Here is a 15337-nt window from a genome sequence, read left to right on the forward strand (position 1 = left end):
ACCTGTGAGTTTCATAGAAGCAGACACAGTGAGGTTCAAGTCCAGCTAAAGTAGAAAAGTTCCTTAAATTCACAGACTAGTTTTCACCAATCTCTTCTTATTTCAAAACTGTACTCTCTGATCCTGTATTATTGTCTGCTTCACTTCTTCACCATAACAGCTCACAAGTGGGGAGCTTTTTATCTCGCTCTTCTGAGGTTCTATGCCTGCTCTTTTTCTTTTGATAAATATCTTCAACTCTTTGGCAAAAATTTAAGATGTATCTTGACCCCATAAAATCTTTAAGATTTAGTAATATGAACCTTGTATTCTTGGACATAATAATTAGCCTCCCCTTGGATACCATATCTAGTTGTGACTGTTAATCTTGAGATGTCAATTTCATTGGATTAGTAAATCTCTAGCAGATTAGTAAAGTACACTCCTGGGTGTGTCTGGTGGATCTTGGATGTGCGACCTTGGGTACTAATATGGTTCCTCACCTGTTTCTCTCTGGGACTGCTTCTCTGCTTTGCTTCCCATCTGCCATGAACTAAGAAGCTTTGCTCTGCTATGAATTTCCATCATGATTTCTGCCTTGGCTCCTCCAACCATGTACAGAATCTCCTAAAACCATGAGCTAAATTAAAACTTTCCTCTTTTAACTTAGAGTGTTGGGTATTGTGTTTAAGCAATGAGGAAGCTGACCAACACATGGTGAGGTCAGCATGTTCAAAAGTCTCTTGTATTTTTCCTCACGTATCATCTGAGCTTTAGTAACTGAGAATTAATTCAAGCCAACAACCAGTGAGAAACACTAATTTCCAAATCTGTTGAGATTTACTTCCTTCCCTCTTGGCATGTTTGTGAATAATTCAGGGAGAAAGTGGGAATTTATTGCTTTTGTGATCTCAAGTTCTATGGGGAAATTCAAGTAAAGACAAATTTACAGGTAGATATGAGATAACCATTTATCCATTCATTTCAAAACTATTTCCTTACCATTTATTACATTTTAGGAACTGAGTAAACATTTAACTTATCTTTATGAATAAAATGGAATTCTCACACAATTGAGGTTTCATTGGTGGAAATGCTAGAGATTAAGTAGACATTATAAATACCTAACATGATAAGTGGTGTGGAAGAAACAAGCGAAGGGGGTGATAAATGGGTCATTTAATGATTCTCAGATGGTATCTGGTTTTATCTAGAGAGCCCATGATGGTTTCATTAAATTTCCTAGCATCTTAGCAGGGATAATTTGAAAGTGTCTTTCTCTGTATGTAGTCTTAGAATCTGTCTAGATAGTTGTTCCTTTAGTGTAGTTGGATTTTTCACAGGGTGACTCTGTGCTCAAATAGCAAGTATTCTAAAAAATTAAGAAAGAAGACACAGTGTTTCTTATGACCCAGCCTCAGGACCATGTTCATCATTTCCACCTTCCTTTACTGGTGAATAAATGGTTAATTTCAGCCTAGATTAAGGCAGAAGGAAATAGGATTGGTCTCCTCAACAAAAGAAGTAACAAAGATGCTACATTCATCTCTAACTTACAAAATTCCCTCTGGCCACAATTATTTACACATTTCATATATGCCAAAATATATTTGCACCCTTACACAAATCTCCAAATACCACAACATCATAACATCAAACTAAGTTCATCATCATGAAATCTAAATCAGGTTCAGGCATGGGTGATGTTCCTTGAGCACAACTCCTTTAATATTGTCTGTCTTGCTCTGAAGACATGTGAAGGAACTAGAGATAAGTTGTCTGCTCCTTATATATCCTGCAGATACTGTTGATACAGAGGTAGGAAAACTGCAGTTAACACTCCCATTCATAAAATGGGAATACAGGAGTCATGTAGCAATCAGTCCAAACCAATTCCAAAATCTAACTAGACACACATTGCCACTTTGTGAATCAGAGCATTGTCCTGCTGTCTGTTGGTATGTCTCTGTGTCTCTTAATTTTTGCTTTCTGGACTTTCTAGTTCTATTCTGTGAATTACCTTTCCTTTATCAGAACAATAGCCCATATCACAGCCAAGTAGTTTGCTAGGCTTATTTCCTGATTCTTATAGGTGGAGAGTCCAAAGACCTGTTTTCACTTTGCCCCATCTCTGCCTCTTTCAGTTCAAAGTGATATAGTTTCTTCACAAGCATCATGGCAGTCATCAGAGAAATGCAAATAAAATTTCAGTAAGATACTACTTTAAACTCACTAGGCTGGTAAGAAGTAGAGTCAGATAATAAATATTTGGATGAAAAGAGACAGGAACATTTTTACACTGGTAGAAATTAAAATGGTACAACTATTTTGGAGAACAGTCTTGTAGATCTTATCTATGACCCAGAAATTTCATTCCTAGATAAATGCAGAAGAGAAGTGAAAATATATGTCCACACCAAAATTTGCACATATTTACAGAAGCATTATTCTTAATAACTGAAAGATAGGAACAATGTAAATGCCTATCAACTTACAAATGGATAAACAAAATGTAGCACAGCCGTATGTTGGAATATTATTGTGCAATATAAAATAATGAAGCATAGACACAACTAGAACTTGAAAACTTTATGCTATATGAAAGAAACTGGTCATAAAAACCCCACATATTGAGAAGCTCAGCCAGTCCCAGCACCCAGAAGGAAGCTCCCTGCTCCATCCCAGGCTCCTAGGGCAGAGAAGGTGAGCAGGTCCCAGCACCCGGAAGGAAGCTCCCCCACTGCCATCCCAAGCTCCTAGGGCAGAGAAGCTGAGCAGGTCCCCGAACCTGGAAGGAAGCTACCCTGCTGCCATCCCAAGATCCTAGGGCAGAGAAGGTGAGCAGCGTGGGTGCCAGAAGCACCCCCCCACCATGGAAATGAGAAAACATATAAACAAGCCTCAACAACAGAGTTCCAGATGACCTACAGCAACCCCAAAGGGAAATGAGATGGAACAATCTGATAATCACCTGGACTGTCTGAACTGGCAACAAAAGAGGATCTGAGAAAAATGAAATCAGAAATAATTACTCAGAAAACAGCAAAGATTTTGCTCATGGTGCAAGGCATGATTAATAAATCTAGAGAGGATACAGATAAAAAAATAGAGGATCTGAGGAACATGACGGAATCCCAACATAGGAAACAAATGGAATCCATAAAACAGATACAAACAGATTTCCAAGAGATTAAAAACTCCATCGAAAGTCTGCACAGCAGAATGAACCAATGTGAGGATAGAATTTCACATATAGAAGATAAGATTGCAATTAGTGAGGAGGAAAAGAAAAATTCCTTAAAATTGTAAGGGAAGAGGAGAGAGTGCAGATGACATAAAAAAAACCTGTTCACAGAAGTGATGGCAGAAAACTTCCCAAGGAGGGGAAAAGAACTTGACATACAGATAAGTGAGGCATATAGGAGTCCAGCTAGCTTTAATAAAAAAAAAATCTACACATAGGCATATAATAGTTAGGATTCCAGAAATCCAACAGAAGAACAAAATTCTACAAGCAGTGAGAGAAAAGAAACAAATCACATACAAAGGAAAACCCGTCAGAATCACAGCAGACTTCTCAATGCAAACCCTCAAGGCAAGAAGAGCTTGGAGTGATGTATTTCAAGCCCTAAAAGAAAACAGCCTCCAACCCAGATTGATGTACCCTGCAAAACTATCTTTCAAAATGGATGGAGAAATAAGATATTTTCATGACAAAGAGCACCTCAGGAACTTCATGAATACCAAACCAGCACTTCAAAAAATTTTAGACAATACCCTAGGAAAAGAAAAAACAACCCCAGGAAACCCAGCAGAATGAATCCATTGGGCATGACAAATTAAACACAAAGAGGGGGAATCCAACAAAAAGAAAAAGTCATGACAAATCTTTTAAAACTTTTGACTTCATCTCCCTAATGAGTGTATAATTCAATCTTATTATTGTACTGATTAGTATTTTTCTGATTCTAGCATTGCACAGCATTCCTTGTGCTATACTGGCTATTTATCATCTTCTTATGTCTACATTTTAATTGGGTTGTCTATTAATGAGCTCTAAGAATTCTTTATATATTCTGCTCATAGGTTATATGCATTGTAAGTATGGTCTGTTTAAGGACTACTTTTCATTTTAAAGATGTCATTTAAAGTTCTAAATTTTGATGGAATCTCATTTATCAACTTTTTTCTTTTATACCTCATGTTTTTTGTATCCTAGGTAGTTCTTGCCTACCCTGAATTCATAAATATTTTCCATTATAATTTCTTCTTAAAGTTTTATACTTTTAGGCTTTCTTATTTAGGTTCATAGATCCCTTCAAGTTATTTTCATGTATGGAAATAAAGGGTTGAGGTTAATTTTTTATATATGGATACCAGGTGTTCTAGTGCCAATTGCTGTAAACACTACCTCTTCCTCGGCTCTTGAATTCAGTTTCTATTCTATAAAATGCTAATGTTGAATAATCTTTCAAAACTCAGTGGACCGTATATGTGTGATTCTATTTCTAGATTCTCTGTTTTATTCCAATGATCTATATGTCTTTCCTTACACCAACACTGCCTTGATTACTGTAGCTTTAGAGGAAGTCTTAAAATTAGGTACTAAACGTCTTCCAACACTGTTTTTGTTTTTAACTTTTCTAGGTCCTCTGTACTCATACAAAACTTTTAAATTTCAATATCCAATTCTTCATTTATAGCAAGTATACACAGACCTGAAGTTTTATATATACCTTGTGTTTTCTAATCTTGCTAAATTCAAATACAAGTTCTCAGGGCTCCTACAGATTTCTTAGTATTTTCTCTGTAGATGATCATTTCACCTACATATAAAGATTTTACTTCTACCTTGCCAATCCTATCCTAGTTGTGTCATTTTATTGCCAGACTATTTTGGTGGGGCCTAGGTTTCAAAGTTTAATGGACAGATAAAGAGTAAGCATGTCTGCCCTTGTTCCCCACCTTAAGGAGAAAGCATTGTATCTTCTCCATTTATATAAGGCATTCTTGCTGGAAGTATGGAGCACATGTCTTTAATCTGTTGAGAAGGTTCTGTTCTACTTCTAGGCTCCTGATAGCTTTTACCATGAACAGCTGTAGAATTTAGTCCAACAGTCTTTCTCCAACTAGTGATAGGATCATATGGCTTTTTCCTTTCCTCTGTTAAAATGATGACTTTTGGGGGTCGATCTTCCAATGTTGAACCAACACTGCCATCCCTATAACAAAACCACTTTCTACATCCTGCCAGATCTGACTTCCAATAGTTTGTTTTGTTAAACAAATTTCCATCTATGTTCATATTTTTTTCTTCTGTTTATCTAGTTTTAGGATTAGCACAATGTTGAGTTCCTAAAACGAGGGGAGAAGTGTTCCTTCTTTTTTCTACTTTAATTGTTTGATATAATTTATCAGTTAAAATGTTTATGAGCCTGCTGTTGTCATATAGGTAGGGTTTTAAGCTAGGAATATACTTTCTTTAATAGTTGCTATTCAAATTTTATATTTCCTCCAGAGTTAGTTTCATTAATTTGTCTTCCAAGGTACTTCTTAGAAGTTGTCAAATTTATTTCAAAAAAGATTTTTGTAATATGCTTTCTATATCCTTTTAAATTCTGTAAAATCTGTGTTAATGCCTCCTAGATCTTAATATTGTAATTTAAAAAATGTATAACTGATATTGTGTAACAGGAAGAAAAGGTCTAAAAGAGCAGGGGAATTGGGAGGAGTAGGGGAAGGGAAAAAAGGGAAAGGAAAAAATATGAGAAGAGGAAAAAAAATGGAAACAAGGTCTTTGCAAATAGGGAAGGGTGGAGGGGGTGAAGGGAAGGCAAGGGAAGGGGAAAAAAAATAAGAACCAAGATACTCATGTAAAGGTACAAGATCCCAATGATGAATGTAACTGTATTTTATACCGAAAATGTACCAATAAACTTAATGGAGAAAATAAATAAATAAATAAATAAAATCCAAAAAAATTCCAACAAAAATAAAACACTGCATATTGTATGAGTTCATTCATATAGGATGTCCATATACAGACAGACAGTGTATTAATTGTTGTTTATAGCTGGGAGAATGGGAACACATGTGGTAGTACTAAGGGAAGCATTATTTCTTTTTGTTTTTACTGAAATCTAAAATTGACTATGTGAAGCTTGTAAACCTCTGTGAATATTTTAAAAACCTTTGAATTCTATGCTTTATGTAGAATGTATATGTGAATTATATTTTAAAATTTTGTTTTGTTTGTTGAGACAGTTCAATCACTATATAGTTCAAGACGACTTTGTACTCACTATGTATCCCAGACTTGTCTTGAACTCATGGCAATTCTCCCACCTCAGACTCTCAAGTACTGTGATTAGAAGTGTGCACCACCATGACTAGCTTGTGAATTGTATTTCATTAGTGCTGTCAAAAACAACTTTCTGGGCTTCCCTTGTACCAAATTATAATCTACTAGATTAGATAAAATCTACACTCAAACATCTTTTTCTAATTGCTTTTCTGAGGATTTGTGAGTCTTCTATGAGAAAATTCCCATACAATTTAATAAACTTTACTTTAAAAAAGGATCTTTGAAACACATCATTATAATTCTTAGAAGAATTGATTTCAGTTGAAAAAAGATCAATGAAGCTTTAGGTCTTTTAAAAAAATTAATTTATTGGTACACTTTAGATATACATAATGATCACAATCATCATAGGAAATTAGTACCTGTACATTATATATTTTGATTCTTCTTTCCTTCCTCTTTCCCCTTCCCTCCCTTCCTTCAGTCTTGCAGTCACAATGTGGATTTGATCTTTGATCTGAAATCTGTTCCCATGCAAGAATCTTTTTAATAACATAGCAGGATTGGAGATATCCTTATTTTTATTTTATTTTATTTTTTAAAATTAATTTTATTGGTACATTTTAGATATACAATATAATGACGTTGATCATTGGAAATTTGTACCTTTATATAATCTATGTCGGTTCTTATCTTTTTCTTATTTTCTGCCCTCCCTTCAACCCCTCCACCCCTCCCTATTTACAAAGATTTTGTTTCCATTTTTTCATTTTCTCATATTAATTCCATTCCCTTCTTTCCTTCCCCCTACTCCTCCCATTTCCCCTTCCCCTTCACCCCTTTTTTCCTGTTTCACATTATCTATTATATATTTTAGTCCTTATTTACACTTTCAGTTTTTCACACCAGAGAAACTATTAAGTATTTATACATGTGTGTCCTATTTCTTTCTTTATTTCTTTTCTTTTTTTTTATACCAGGGATCAAACTTGGGACCTTGTGCTTGTGAGACAGGTGGCAGAACCACTGAGCTAAATCCTCAGCCCCAGTCCTATTTATTTCACTTAAGAGTATGGCCTCAATGTGCATCCATTTAGTAGTAAATGTCCCTAATTTCTAATTCCTTATGGCTCAGTGGTACTCTGTTTTATTAAAAGACCATATTTTCAGGGCTGGGGATTTAGCTCAGTGGTTCCACAGCCTGCCTTGCAAGCAAAAGGACCCGAATTTGATCCCCAGTACCAAAAAAAAAAAAAAAAAAAGAAACAAGCTACTTAAAAGACCACATTTTCTTTATCCAGTCTCCAGTTGATTGGCAACTGGGCTGTTTCCAAGTTTTAGCTATTACAAACTGTGCTGCTATGAACATGGGTGCACATTTATCTCTGTGGTATGATTCTTCTAATTCTTTATGGAAGATATCAAGCAGGGGAATAGCTGGGTCAAATGGGACTTCCAGTCCTAGTTTTTTGAGGGGAGATATCCTTATTTTCAAAGCAAGGAAGACCTGGCTGTCATATTATTTTCTAAATTTTTCTCAAAAACCAAACAAGTCCTTCCCAGACAACAGCTGCTCAAGTGTTCAGGCCCCAGCCAGAGGCCTGCCCAGATAACATCAGAATTGATGCAGTGGTGAGCAGTAGAGAGAAGGCCTCTCTGGGACTTGTTGAGAATTGAAGCCCACTGGGAGAGCAAAAAGTCACCTCAATAAAGGCCCAGCAGACTGCAGAAGTTGAAATGAGAAGACACCTAGATAAGACTCAAAACCAGACCTCCAGTTCACCAAAGGTAACCCCAAGGGGAAATGAGATAGAACAATCTGAAACGCAACCACCTACACTCCCTGAACTGGCAATGAAACAGGATCTGGAAAAAATAAAATTAGAAATAATTTCTCAGATAACAACAGAGATGGTGTCCATAGTGAAACAGATAATAACTCTAGAGCAGACACAGATAGAAGAACTAGAGGAGCTGAGGAGCATGATGGAATCCCAGCATAGGAAACAAATGGAATTCATAAAACAGATACAAAGAAATATCCAGGAGATTAAAAACTCCTTGAAAGTTTACACAGCAGAATGAGCCAATTAGAGGACATAATATCAAATATAGAAGACAGGATTGCAATTAGTGACCAGGAAAAGAAAGATTTCTTAAAAATAGCAAGGAACCAAGAGAAATCAATCCAGCAGCTGCTACATGATGCAAAGTAAAACAACATAAGACTGACCAGGATCAATGAAGAAACAGGAGAGAGTGCAAATGACATTAAAAAAACTGCTCACAGAAGAAATGGCAGAAAACTTCCCAAGCAGGGGAAAAGAATTCGACATACAGATAAGTGAGGTATGTAGGACTCCAACTATCTATGATCAAAAAAATCTACACCTAGGCATACAACAGTCAAGATTCCAGAAACCCAATGGAAGAACAAAATACTATAAGCAGTTAGAGAAAAGAAATAAATCACATACAAAGGAAAGCCCATCAGAATCACAGGAGACTTTTCAATAGAAATCCTCAAGTCAAGAAGAGCCTGGAGTGAAGTATTTCAAGCCCTAAAAGAATACAACCTCCAACCCAGATCGATGTACCCTGAAAAACTATCTTTCAAAATCGATGGAGAAATAAGATATGTTCGTGACAAACAACTCCTGAGGAACTTCATGAATACCAAATCAGCACTCCAAAAAAAATTTAAACAATATCCTAGGAGGGTCAAAACCCCATGAAGTTCAGCAGAATGAATCCATCAGGCAAGACAAGAAATTAAATACAAAATGGGAGACTCTAGTAACAGGAAAAGGTCATGACAAGAATAAGTCAATACATATCAGTTATAACCATCAATGTTAATGGTCTCAATTCACCAATAAAACGAAATAGACTTGCAGAATGAGTCAAGAAGCAAGATCCAACAATATACTACATATAAGAAACACACTTAATTCAAAAAGAAATTCATAGACTGAAAGTTAAAGGGTGGAAAACAATACTCCATGTAACAGGAACCAGAAAAAAAGTAAGAGTAGCTATCCTATTTGCAGATAAATTGGATTTCAAACCAAGACTAAGTAAGAGAGATGAAGTAGGACACTACATCCTTATAAAGGGAAAAATCCAAGAGGAAGAGTTGACAATCATAAATATGTATGCACCAAATACTAATGCACCCAGCTATCTAAAACAAATTTTAATGGACATGAAAAATGAAATAAGCACTAATACAATTGTAGTAGGGGACTTCAACACCCTACTGTCACAAATAGATAGATCAACTAGACAAATAAACCCTGTAATACTAGAACTCACCAAGTTCTTGAACAAATGGACTTGACAGATGTTTACAGAGTGTTTCACCCCACAAAATCAGAATACACATTCTTTATGGCTGCACAGAGTTCATTCTCCAAAATAGACCACATACTTTCTCACAGAACATGTTTAACAGAATGCAAAAGAACTAAAGTTATCCCCTGTATATTATCAGATCATAGCGTGATGAAATTGGAGATCAGTAACAAAGGAAATCACAAGAACTTCAGAAGCACATGGAAATTGAACAACATACTCCTGAATACCCAATGGGTCACAGAAGAAATTAAAGATGAAATTAGATAGTTTGTACAACTAAATGACAATGCCAATACAACATACCAGAATTTGGGACACAATGAAAGCAGTCTTGAGAGGGAAATTCATAACACTAAATACACATTAGGAAAACAGAGTGAGCTCAAATAAACAACCTAATGCTAAATCTCAAGCTTCCAAAAAAAGAAGAGCAAGACATACCCAAAGATCATACAAGAGAGAAAATTATAAAGATCAGAGAAGAAACCAATGCAATGGAGACTAAGAGAATGATACAAAAAATAAAAGAAGCAAAGAGTTGGTTCTTCAAAAGAAGAAAAAAATTGACAAACCCTTAGCCATCCTTATCAAAACAAACAAACAAACAAATAAAGAAAAGGCCCAAATCCATGCAACTAGGAATGAAAAGGGTGAAATTACAACAGACCCAGCAGAAATCCAGAGGATCATCAATACCTACTTTGAGAACCTATATGCCAATAAGATGGAAAAGACAGAAAAAATGGGCAGATTTCTAAATATATATGAATTACTAAGTTGAATAAAGACCTAACAATTCTAAAAAACCCAATATCAATCAATGAAATTGAAAACGTAGTTAAAAACTTACCAACCAAGAAAAGTCCAGGTTCTGATGGCTTTACTGCTGAATTCTACAAGACATGTAGAGAAGAACTATGGCCACTACTCTTTAAACTTTTCAATGAAATTGAAAGGGAAGCAATACTCCCAAATTCATTCCTGGAAGCAAGCAACATCTTGATCTCAAAAGCAGAGAAAGACCCAAACGAAAAAGAGAACTATAGGCCAATCTCCCTAATGAACATACACAAAAATCCTCAATAAGATATCAGCAAACAGACTTAGCCCACCGGAGAGAGAGGTCCTGGGTTGCCAGGAGCACCGCTCCATCCAGCCCCCTCCAAGCACACCAGTGGGGACCAGCCAGAAGGTGAGGAGCCCTCGCCACTGGCCACACCCATGGCAGCCATCGCTTAGCCACGTGGGCGCCTGAAGGACCCCCCCCCCCCCCCCGGCCTCTGGCCTCCTGTCTGTACCACTACCTGGTTCCACACTACAAAGCCACAAGGGACACCAGACCACCGTACTGGGTAAGTTGGAGGGATCATCACCTCCCATCACAACCTGGGCTATCCTCAGGGGAAGGGCAGCTGGAACCTGCAGTACAACCTTGCAGAGTTCAACCCTGCAGGAGGACAGGGAGCTCAACTTGGGACTTGCCACCAGAAATCTGCCCGAATCCCATGGGTTTGCGACTGGCTTGCTGAGACTCACTGACTTATGCACACCGCTGCCCACGTTGTCTATTGTGACAGCAGAGACATACCCTGAAGGAGGCCCTTCATTTTCATTTTTTTATTTCCAAAATTATTATTGGTGATTTTTTTGCTCTTATTTTAAATTTTTTTCCTACTCTTTTCAAATTTTTTTTTCTTTTCTTTTTTCCCCTTTCTTTTCTCTTTCCTTTCTCTCTCTCTCTCTCACACTCACACAATTCCACTTTTCATCTCTGGCCAAAGTAGTTGTACATAAAAAATGGCCTTTCCTTCAGCTGAATCACAGCTTCATATGAGAAGTGTTTTGCTGTTTACCACCATCCCAGAAGCAGAAATTCCAAGCAATAGAACTCATGTAATGCAGATTCACTAAATGGGTCCTGTACCATTCTCTGACAACAATATTAAAATGGGATGCAAGCATAAAATGTTCTAAACTTTACAAAGTGTAAAATTTCTCATTCTGAAAAAAAGCCATACAGTTAGTAATATAACTCAAGAGCCTTAGATAATAGGTGCAATTAATTAATTATACTTGTTTCACACAATAAACAATAAAAATATGAATCATTCATTATTTATGAATGAAACATCTTAGAGGCATTTTGGCCTACAAGCAAAACTTTAACAAAAATATTTAAAGCAGCAGTCTATAGGTGAAAATGATACTCACAGTGCCAAGAGTGAATTAATGAATCTTTCCATGGAGTGTAATTCTCTGATCAATAACACTGCATAAATATTTTAAAAATATTAATAAAAATTTAGTTTGGGATTATAATGTGTGAAAGTCTATGAAGTAGAACTAGTTTGAGGCCCCCAATAAATGCATTTTAAAAATCTCTTTCAAGGAACATATTTTTCATCCAGGAATAAAAATCTCATCATTCTGTGGATCTTTTGAAGCTCCGATGCTAGTAAGGCTCAGTGGGCCTTCAGATGAATATGAAATAGTTACAATTACTTTGAAAATTAATTCTCTAATACCTCTTAAAATATATAAGCACAAAATGATTCATCCCATCAGTCCCTCTTGAGGAATCTATCACACAGGAACAAAAGTATCAATATACATGAACGTATTGAACCATACATACTGGAGCAACATCTGAATGACAATATCTGTATGCCCATATTAGAGAAATGTGTACATACACTGTTGGGTCATATGCTATTGGAGCTTATGTATCTTTTAAAAATATTGATAGCAGTAGAGTATTAAAATAAAGGGATCCTCTGATATATTTTCAAACTTGGAGAACTCAACAAAAAAACATTCTCACCAAGAAAAGTAATCTGTTTATTAATTTTTTTTTTTTGGTGCTGGGGATCGAACTCGGGCCCTTGCACTTGCGCAGCAAACGGCAAAACCACTGAGTTAAAGGCCCAGGACAATCTGTTTATTAAATTGAAGTACAATTAAGTTGGGTGACAGCCTTTCAACAAGTCAGTTTGTGTGTAAAACCAGTTTTGTTCGCCATAATTTCATTAAAGCCCTTTTCATCTCATTGTTGCGCAAACTGTAGATAAGTGGATTCAGCAGAGGGGTAAGCAGTGTGTAAGCCAGTGACATCAGTTTCTTGGTCTCCGGTGAGTAGCTGGCTTTGGGTTGTAAATAAGTCACACAGGCTGTGCCATAGAAGAGAGTGACTGATGTGAGATGAGAGGCACAGGTGGAAAAGGCCTTTTGCCTCCCAGTGGTTGATGGCATCTTCAGGATGGCAAAGAGAATTCGAATGTAAGACAGGAGTATCAGCAAGAAAGGAACCATGACAATCAAAATGGTGCCTGTGAAGGCATAGATTTCAAACAGGAAGGTGTCTGCACAAACAAGCTCCAGCCCTGGGGGAGTCTCACAAAAGAGATGATTAATCTCACTGGGGCCACAGAAAGGAAAACTAAATACCCATGTTGTCTGCACAGTGGCCACCATAACCCCTGAGACCCATGAGAAAAGTATTAACTTCACAAGAACACTTTTGTTCATAATGGTTGGGTAGGTCAGAGGATGGCAGATTGCAGCAAATCGGTCATAAGCCATTGCCCCCAGGAGAAAACACTCAGTTGCACCAAAAAGAAGAATGAAATACATCTGTGCAAAACAGCCAACAAAAGGAATTGTTGTTTTCTTAGAGGACAGGACCACTAGCATTTCAGGGATGGTGGCTGCACTGAAACTCACTTCTACCACAGATAAGTTCTGCAGGAAGAGGTACATGGGGGAGTGGAGGCTCTGGTCCAGGAAGATGACCACTATGATAATGGCATTTCCCATCAGTGTCACCAGGTAAATAACCAAGAAAACCCCAAAGATCTGCTCTTGGAGCTCAGGAAAGTTTTTGGAAAAGCCCAAGAGGATGAATTCGGCCACGCAGCTTTGATTTTGCCTGCTCATTTCAGTAGTATAGCCGTAGACTTTCTTACTGACATAGAATATGAATGACATCAAAGTCCAATATGTGAGAATTCAAGTCTGGACTACTTGGTAGAAGACATAATAACATGCTCATTTTAACTGAAGTTCAGGTTAGCAATTTTGAAGAATGATCAATAACTCTTTATAGTGAATCTATACAAATACAAACAAAAAAAGTGAAGAATTTTAGCTCAGAAATCTAATTTTAAAAGTGCAAAATAATATTCTCTGTCAAGTTTTTTGCTATGTAGCAAAAGATTAAACCAATTCTTATAACAGACACAAACATTGTGTTATTTAGAATCCATTACCCATTACATTGATATATATCCATCATTGTGTTCTTTTTAATTATATGAATTTTGAAATAATGAGCTTCAAATTAAACAAATAAGAAAAGTTCAGAAAAATGAAAATATATTTCAAAATTTAAACATTACTGAAGTTGAAAATGGATTTATATTACTTTGTTTATTATGAAAAATAAAAATACATTCCAAAACAGATGCAGAAACATTCAAAAGGGTTGATTATAGATGCACTTACCTTAGATGAGCAAAAGTAGAATGGCTTTAAGTATACCGATTTCTTCTCAGGCTAGATCTGACTAATTATGCCTCAATGGGAAACTTTAGGAAAGTCAATTCATTATCACCCATCCTTGTGATCATAAAGTGGCTTTTGACACCATAGAAAATACTATTTAGTCACTCCAATCCTGTGGCTTAATCGTCTTTTCAGATGATAGATAGGAAAATTATTTAAGTTCTATTTCCAACAGACAAAATAATATGTTCAGTTTTGAATGTATGAAACCAAATAAGTTTGTGAAATAAGAAAATTTAGAGCATCTTTATTTAAAAAAACCCAAATATTTAGGGAACTGATATGGGGGAAAGTTATGGAACTAATCTAAATTATAGCACCCATGAGGGTGAGACAGAGAGAGAGACAGAGAGAGACAGACAGAGAGAGAGAGAGAGAGAGAGAGAGAGAGAGAGAGAGAGAGAGAGATTAATCACTAATTGTCCACTCAAAGAAAACATTAATTGAGCACCTACCACAGAGGAGCCTCTGTACACTTACAGATAAACTTGAGCCATCAACACAACAAGAAAGTCTTCCCCCAACCACTACGCTACATGTGATAGCAGACTCTACCTGCTACCCAGCACTCAACTCCCATCTCGCTGGTTTCCTTTTTGCCACAGCACTGATCACTAACTTAAATAATACATATTTATTTGGGTGTTTATGCCTACTAACTCCTCCTGCTAGAATGTAAACTCCAGGAGGATAAGAATTTTGTTATCTTCTTTGTTACATTCTCAGTGCTTAGGACATGTAGTAGATAATGCAATAGGTGCTAAGCTAATATTTAATAAATGGATGAAGAAATAGTAAGATTAGGAAAACCCGAATTCTACCCACACTTAGGGATATGGTGTCTAAAGGAAAGATAAACCAGACACAAAAGAACAGAGAAGGTTTACATTTACTGCCAGGCTTCTGTAGAAGTTTCAGGCCTTGGTGGGATTAAAAATGCCACTGGTTTGGCAGGCAGTCAGTCGTCACTGCCACCTCCTCTGAGATGATTTTCCTGCCACTCCCTACCCTTAGATTCCCTGTCTGCCTGCTTGGAAGCAGAAAACTAATCCTGGACCATATCTTCGGGTTCTGATGGGAATATTTCTCTGGCTCGACAGAAAAAATGCAGGCTGCAGGCCCTCCACTGCATGGTCA

The 15337-nt window shown here is 36.7% G+C and overlaps 1 protein-coding gene across 1 annotated transcript; it reads right to left on the bottom strand.

The window, feature by feature from the left end:
• Positions 1-12625: 12625 nt before the first annotated feature.
• LOC101701979 (olfactory receptor 10A3) lies at positions 12626-13573 on the bottom strand. Its single transcript, XM_004851773.2, has one exon. The coding sequence runs from the start codon at positions 13571-13573 to the stop codon at positions 12626-12628; it is 948 nt and encodes a 315-aa protein (XP_004851830.2).
• Between the last annotated feature and the right edge of the window lie 1764 nt (positions 13574-15337).

This window comes from Heterocephalus glaber, unplaced genomic scaffold (assembly GCF_053883595.1).
Source record: "Heterocephalus glaber isolate CG9 unplaced genomic scaffold, H.glaber_assembly_v1.0 deba00001428, whole genome shotgun sequence".
NCBI lineage: Eukaryota > Metazoa > Chordata > Mammalia > Rodentia > Bathyergidae > Heterocephalus > Heterocephalus glaber.